Below are 8274 nucleotides of genomic sequence, written 5' to 3'. Positions count from 1 at the left end.
CTTGAAGGAAAAGAACAACCTGGTGCTACTAGGGACTGTTAGTTCAGAGACATTGCCTGGTGAAGCCATCTCATCCTAGCTGGTTTCTGCCTGCCTCTGTTGCTGATGGGCTGATGTGTGTCCACAGCTTTACTCATAATTGCCCTGCTTCATTTTTAGCTGGACACATTCTTGCTTCCTGGTAAGGCTTTGATGGAGTAGTGACATAAAGAATTGGGGTATCCTTCATGCCCACTGATTCTCTCAACAATAAGGTCTTTCTCTGTAGAAATAGTTTCTCTGTTGCATACATTATCAGAAATAAATAAAACACTCTTTTGTGTTTTATTTTGACACTGAGTTTCATTATGTAGGTAGGGCTGGCCTGAAACTCACTTTATTAACCTGGTAGGCATTGAACTCACAGAAATCACCTTACTTCTGAGTACTGGGATTAAAGGGACATACCTGGCTCCTTCTCTTTTTAATTTGTTTTTTTAATTTTTCTCTACGGTGTGTGTGTGTGTGTGTGTGTGTGTGTGTGTGTGTGTGTGTGTGTGTTTTGACCAAAGAGTCTATCAGATCCTCTGAACCCTGATCCTCTGTAAGAGCAACCAGTGTTCCTATGCAGTAGGCCATCTCACCAACCCCTTCTGCCTGTTTTGTAGGTTTCTCATTGACGACGCTTGAATCCTGGCTTTAAAATCCTTGTTGACAATTCTGACAATGGTTTTCTCTTGGTGTCACCACCAGGGAACTGGTTTTTCTCCTCTGCTTTTCATTTAGGGGGATTGTCATGGTGTGACGTGATTTCCATTTTGACACCACTTGTCTAGATGTCAGTATTCCTGACACTGTGGGTACAGTGGCTGTGTATCCTTCATAAACTTTTGGTGGTGTATTGTTTTTTTTTTTTTTGGGTTTGCCTGATTGAATAAAAGGGATTATAACTCCAGTTCATACCAACAGACATATTTTAGACGGGTCAGGAAGAGTGGTTTCCAACCTTCCTAACACAACCTTTTAATACAGCTCCACCAACTGTAACATTATTTCATTGCTACTTCATAACTTTAATTTTGCTATAGTTATGAGTTGTAATGTAAATATCTGGAATACAGCATATATGATATGTGACTCCTGTGCAAGGGCAATTTGAGCTCCCAAAGCGGTCTCAATCCAAGGATTAAGGACCACTGATCTGGACTTAGTGGGATGCCCTTACCGACGTAGATGGGTTTCCCAGTGTTGGTGGGGAGGAGTCTCCTCTCTTGAAGGCAAAGGATCTTCCAAGATCAGGCTTTTTCCTGGGTCCCTCTATAATAGTGTACACACTCTTGATGGTTACTGATGTATCAAGTGACTCCAGGCAGTTTTCTTTCACATCCTCGAAGATAGGATTCTAAAAAGGGTTCTGCTAGACAAAAGCAGTGGCTGAAGCTATCCCTAGTGATCTTTCCCTTTTCCTAATGGCTCCTTGTCCACGAAAGGCCAACAGTAGATGTCTGAGTCCATTCTAAGCTGCAACTTTCCAATCTACACTCTTCCTCTGTGCTGTTTCTTTAACAAAGAGCACTCATGCTAAACCTGAAACCATCTTGTCTTCAGTCAGCACTAACAACCTAGTCCTCTCTGCCAGCTATGCTTTCCCATATGACCCAGCTGCTCACAATTCTGAGGCATGTTCATGCTTCTATGGACAAACAGAATGGCACTGATTGGCTAGTGTATAATGACACAGATTCTGTATTATTATGATTCAGAAACCTGTAAATACAAGATGAAGAGACCATCGGCAGAGGAAGGAGTTCTTGTGGGATGTTGTCACCACAGAAGGGATCCAGGGGGCTAGGAATAAAAGAGAGGGAGCCAAACTCCTTTTTCATAATTTAACCTTTTTCCACAATAGCATCATTAATGGATCTTTATTTGTAGGTTGCATCCCTCTTAACCTAATCAATTCTTCACAACTACATTCCCACTGGGGATTAATCTTCAGAAAATAAATGTTGGGTGATCACATTCAAACCAGAGATGATGGTGAATATTTGGAAATCTATAGTGGGGGTGGGTATTATTCTTCCCACGTGGTGTACCCTTAAGATCTCTAACTACCTCCTTCCCCACGGTAGCCTCACTGAATGACATGAATTCCGGGTTATTAATGAGGTACAGAAACCAAAGCTCATTGCCATATCCTGTCACAAGTATCAAGCTCGCAACAGCAAGAGCCCAGTGGGAAGGAAAATATGAATAAACTTTATGGTATCTCTAAAGCATAAACCCCCAATTTAATCAAAACATTGTTTTAGACTCAGCTCTCTTATATCGATATTCTTTAAATGTACAAGTCAGTGGGCTTGCATGTGACTCCTAGTACAGGTTTATACTGTACATTAGCCATCTTCTTTCTCACAACTCACCACCATTTCCACCTGCACACACACACACACTCACAAACACACACACACTCACACACACACACACACACATACACACACACACACCCTGCTGCTCCCCTTCCTTTTCCTAAATGCCCAATTTCACATAATATCCCTTATTAAAATCTAAATTTTGCAATCATCTGTTTGAGTCTGGCTTGTTTCACTTAATATACTGTATTTTACAGTTCCATCCGTTTTTCTGAGAACAAAACCCTTTGCTCTTACACATAGATGAAAATCACATCAATGTATATCAACTTTTTTAAGCCATTCATCCAGTGATCAACAGCTAAGGTTATTCCAATGGCTTGTCTATTGCACACAGTGTGGCAATCAGAATGAATGTGCAGGGGTCCTGGTTAGTTTTTATTGTCAGTTTGACTCAACCTGGGAAAAAGGAGCCTCAGCTGAAGAATTGCCTCCATCAGAACGTCCTTTGGCACATTTGTAAGGATTTTTTTTTGATGGTTGATGTAGAAGGGTCTAGCCCTCTATGCATAGTGTCATCCCCTATGAAGGTGGCCCTGGGTTGTATGAGAAGGAGAGAAAGCTGAGTAGGTCATGGATAGCAATCCAGTACTCAGCATTTCTAAGTTGTCTCTGCTTCCTTTCCTGCCTCTAGAGTCCTGCCTGAGTTCCTGCCCATACTTTGCTCAGTAACAGACTGGTACTTAGAAGCCTAGAGTGTGAAAATTTTCCTCCTCAAGTTGATGGCTATGATGAGATTATTCTTCTTGTTGCCTACTTGTTCTTCACTTTTTTGAAAGTTCTGTCTGTTTAATGTTCTTAAAATGATGATATCACATGTTTTCTCATGGGCTCTCTGTCTCTCACCGTGTCTCTCTCTGTCTCTGTCTCTCTCTCTCTCTGTATTTGTGTGTTTGAGTGTGTATATGTGTATGTTTGTGTGTGTGTTTGTGTGTGCATGTGTGTGTGTTTGTGTGTGTATGTATGTGTGTGTGTTTGTGTTTCTATGAGTGTTTCTGTGTGTATGTGCGTATGTTTGTGTATGTGTGTGTGTGTGTGTGTGTGTGCGTGTGTGTGCTTTCCAGGGTTAAAAAAAATCCCCAATGCTTTAAATCTCTGCAGGTGCCTAGAGAAGGAAGATTAAGGGGAGAGAGGGGGGGGAATTCATGTCATTTGAGTTAACCCCACATTGAGGTCAGCCACATAGTCGACCAACAGTCACATAATGGCAGAGTAGTCATAAGAGCAGAGAGAGAGTAAAACTCAAAGTGTGAAAGAAAATGTGCTTAAAACTACGATAGAAGGAGAAAAAGAAGACGGTGCACTTAGAAAATTGGACAGATTTTAAAAAGCTGACATAAGTTGTTAAGCTCTAAGTACATTTAAAAAATTATAATGTTAAAGTGGAAGGGAATTATTGGGAAGAGGGAAGGGATGGTCAGAGTGTAGTGGGGACAGGGGAGGGTTCTAAAAAGAATCCTTTTGAAGATCTGAAGAACTATGTGACACAAACAATTAAAGTGGCCTGTAATTTACAGGTAAATTCCATACTTACCTGGATCCAGTATTCTGTCTACCCATATTTCAAAAACAAAATTACCTCATCTATTTCATCCTGTTTTACTGCATTTGATCTAATAAATTCCTTGTAATCAGAAGTGCTGATAAATTTTAAAGACATTTAAAATATGACTGGTCGATATTGGGTTTGTGATAAGTTTATTCCGACTTTGGAAGCAGGTCCAGGAGCTAATTTTTCCTCGCTCTTTGCAAAGAATCCATAATTCATGATTGCCATTGTCTTCAATACAAGGTACTTAATCTTGTCAAATTCCAGCTTTGTTTCAATAAAAATGGCCCTCCTCTAATTGTGGGTTTTGATAGAGCCAATTTTGTTGTTCTATCCTGTGTGCTGCCTCGGAAAGAGAGCCTAGCAATATTTCTGATACGGAGAATAACTTAAAGTTAACCAAAGAAAACATAGGAGCTGGGAAAATAACCACCAAGGATGTTGGTGACTCAGAAACCAAAGAGTTTTTCAGAAAAATAAAAAGCATGAAAAGAGCTACTTGGGCAGACTGTGACTCGAGTCATCAGAATATTTGGGTGGGGACTTTATTTTGGTTCACCAGGAGGCTACATGAGAAGCTAAAACCTAGATGCTGGAAGTTTCTAAGCGTAACTAGGGAAGGAACTGGCCTGAGAGGGGTTCTATGACGTAAGCAGAGCCTGGATGATGTCACAGAGCACAAGGGCGGAGGTTGCACATCTCTTCCACTTGGAGGCGCTAGACTACTTTGAAGGTGGGTTCACTATCTTTGGAGCGGGGTGTGAAAGCTAGTTCAGCTCCTGAACCCCACAACTGTTCAACAACCTATTGGTGCCTGACCGGTTTCAGAAGACAGAATCTGGACGACTAGGACATTTTCTTTTGGTAAATACGTTTATGAAGATAACTGGGACCCTTGTAGCACAGAAAGCTAAAAGTTTTCCCTCGTACAGCAAGTAACCTTACGTTCTAATGTCTTCCACGTTTGAGAGCTAGGCAGATGGTCTAGGCTAGTCAGTCTCCGGAGTTTATTATTCTTTGCTAACAATATCTAATTCAAAATTCTACTAAAATGCCAAAGCTCCTCTCTGTGCCTGTGTATTTTTGGAGAAAATATTTCTCTTTTTTTTTTTTTTTTTTAATGGAGCTGAGGAACCCAGGGCCCTGTGCTTGCTACGCAACTGCTCTACCACTGAGTTAAATCCCAACCCCAGTAGATATTATTTCTAAAAGGCTATTGTTGCCTACACAAAAGACTCTTGTTGCGGTCGAAAATGCAACAGCTTCGGGGAATAAACCTGGGGCTGGGTCAGGATGCACAGTAGAGAAGGCCAGTGGACTGCTGTGCTTAGTCTCTGGGCAGATACTTGTGGATGTTGCCAAATAGCTCATAGTTAGAGGGTAGAGAAGGGGTGTGGCCACCCTTCTGGCTCCTTTGCTATCCTTTCTCTGTTCTGCTTGCTTAAAGTGGGGACAAGGATACTTAATCCCACACTGAACTAGCCATTCAAGGAGATGTTCCTCAGCATAGGCAAAGTGCCTCGGGCTGAAGAAATATGTCTAAATATGTTATTCTGAGCTGTAGAGAACCATTTTTTCATTTTCCTTTGAACTTTAGATTTTGATTTATGAGATTGGGTTTGTCTGTGGGTAGTTTTGTCTATCCTGGAACTAATTCTGTAAACCAGCCTGGCCTTGATCTCACAGAGGTCTGCTTCCCTCTGCTTCTGGAGTGCTGGAATTAAAGGTGTGCTCCACCATTGCCCAGCACTTCTATGAACTTCTGATTATGACAGCATTAGATTCAGATGCTCAAACCTGTTTACCATCGCCTTCCTCACCTGCTCCAAAGTTCTCATAGACAAGAGCCTTGGTCCAGCACCCTCCCCAACCCCACCCCCATTGTTATTGCAGGTACTCATATGACAGAGGTACCAGCTTTGTCTCTGGTTTAAGCAGGTGAGCTCTTCAAACCCAGGCCATGGGAAAGTATGAAGCCTGAACGCAGAACAATAGCCACAAGACAGTGGACCAGGAGTACTGTGGCCTACCACACTAGGTCTACAGCCAAGAAGAAGAGGGTGTCTGTGAGGAGGATGAGCACACCATCCTTCCAGAAGCGGAAGAGGAAGAGGCCTTCTCCCCAGTCCCTGGGGAACATTGTGGGGTGCAGAATTTCACACGGATGGAAGGAAGGTGATGAGCCCGTCACCCAATGGAAGGCCATAGTTCTAGATCAACTGCCAACAAATCCCTCTCTCTATCTGGTCAAGTATGATGGAGTTGATTGTGTCTATGGACTGGCACTTCACAGTGATGACAGGATTTTAAAGCTTAAGGTCTTGACTCACAAAGTTGTGTTTCCTCAAGTGAAAGACGCCCAACTCGCAAGTGCCATGGTTGGCCGTGTGGAGCATAAATTTGAGGGCAAACATGGCTCTAAGGACAACTGGAGGGGGGTGGTCCTAGCCCAGGTGCCAATCATGAAGGACTGGTTTTACATCACCTATGAGAAAGATCCAGTCCTATATATCTATCAACTCCTGGATGATTACACAGAAGGTAATCTCCGTATCATTCCAGAGATTTCGCCAGCAGAGGTGAAGTCAGAAGTTGGCAGCGACATCTTAACAGGTCAATGTGTGCAGTTCACCAGAAGTGATGGGTCCAAAAAGATCGGCAAAGTCATTTACCAAGTTCTAGCCAAGCCTTCCGTGTACTTCATCAAGTTTGATGGCGACGTCCACATCTATGTCTATAATCTGATGGAAAAGATCCATTAAGGTGAAATTCACAAAGTGAGGGGACATATATGGGGAATTTACAGGATTGGGGTGAAAATGTTTGTTTTTCTGTGTTTCAGATACCCAATGGCCTTTGACATCCCCAGTATCTTTTCCAGTGGAATTTGTTTTTGCTCTAAAAATTAAAATGTGTGATGTGATGTGTTGTGTATGCACACTTTTGTGGAGGAGACTGGCTGTGGTGGATGGAACATTGAGAGGAAGCCGGAAAGTTCAAGGCTGTGAACAGTAAGTCTAATGTCACATACACTAAAACAAACAGTACTGAGCTAGTCTGGTCTTTAGGGAGAGGAAAAAACTGGAGATAAGGCTTAGAGGACCAGGGATGGCACAGGGAAAAAAAAAGATGGATGTTTAGGAAGCAGTGGAGAGGGGCCAGAAATAGATAGACTCTCTGAGGGGAAGTTTGAGGGAGAAACAGATAGTTGGCGAAAGAGTGGCAGGTAACAGAGAGGTGGTCTTGGAACCCAAGGGGAAACCCAATAAACTGATCCAAGCAGACTCAGAATCAGAGAAGATCAGGGATTGTTTGACTAACAAAACCTAATGAAACCTGTTTCACATATGTAGATGTATTATTTTTATTTATCTGGGTAGGGCAAGGAATGAATACAGGAGACCACAGTGACAAGAATAGTCAGGTCCCCTGGAGCTGAAATTAAAGGTGGTTGGGAGCCATCGGACATGAGCTCAAAGAACAAATCCCAGTCCTCTTTCAAAGCAGATGAGCTCTTAATCCATTGGTTATCTCTGAAGGCCCCTAAAGTCATCTTTTTAAATAAATCCAACCTTCACATGCAGAGAAGAGACCAGGATGAGGGTAAGAAAGAATAAATTGATGGTGATGTGGAAGAAAGACTAAAGAACACATGTGGGAGTTGAGGATACTGAGGGACGAAGGAATTCCAAGATGGAGTTCTCAAAAAGTGAAGCAGGAGACCCAGGAAGAACAGAAAGGGTCTCGAATGACTTGAACTTGGGCCACATCCATATTGGTCTCTTTGCTTCCTTAAAGAACAGCCAAGCTATCACTACAGAGGGTGGATGTGAGGTGGTGGCTTCCCCAGAGGACATTTTGATGAGGATAACTCAAGAATAGTGAATGCCAAATTAAGTTTATATCTATCGATTCCTGAAAGTGCCATAAAGCCCATTATTTTGTATGATCAGTAAAAAGAAATTTAAAAAAGAACATGAGGATGCCATGAGCTTATGTCAGGTATTACGTGGATCCTTTGTTTAGCTTCCCTGAGCACTGTTAGACTCTGTTGGATCCTGTAATATTTTTGAGATCTCTTCTAGATGACCACAAAGGGCTCCTGCACTGGCTTATCTTGCCTGACTCTCCTTCGACTGGATGGCTTCCTACAGACCTCTGGGCCCTTTTACCTTATCTAGCCCCAGGAAGTTCCCATCTTTTACTCACATGAAAGCTTATCCTCAGAAAACTCTTGATGGTGCATCCAATGCAGAGGTGCTGATCTCTCCTATGCCATTTGCCGTGACATAAAAATGCTTTGCGGTTCCTGAC

General features: G+C 42.4%; 1 protein-coding gene across 5 annotated transcripts; it reads left to right on the top strand.

Moving 5' to 3' along the window:
- Positions 1-3919: 3919 nt before the first annotated feature.
- LOC134484297 (Y-linked testis-specific protein 1-like) lies at positions 3920-6883 on the top strand. Of its 5 annotated transcripts, XM_087601298.1 has the most exons (4): positions 4655-4693; positions 5899-6135; positions 6523-6723; positions 6803-6879. In XM_087601298.1, the coding sequence occupies exons 2-3, from the start codon at positions 5931-5933 to the stop codon at positions 6720-6722; spliced, it is 405 nt and encodes a 134-aa protein (XP_087457424.1). In that variant the 5' UTR covers positions 4655-4693; positions 5899-5930; the 3' UTR covers position 6723; positions 6803-6879.
- The last annotated feature ends 1391 nt before the right edge of the window (positions 6884-8274 follow it).

The sequence above is a fragment of the Rattus norvegicus genome, chromosome Y, assembly GCF_021556685.1.
Source record: "Rattus norvegicus strain SHRSP/BbbUtx chromosome Y, alternate assembly SHRSP_T2T, whole genome shotgun sequence".
NCBI classification, from domain to species: domain Eukaryota; kingdom Metazoa; phylum Chordata; class Mammalia; order Rodentia; family Muridae; genus Rattus; species Rattus norvegicus.
The sequence above is the reverse complement of the archived record's forward strand: the minus strand, read 5'-3'. Positions and strand labels throughout refer to the sequence as shown.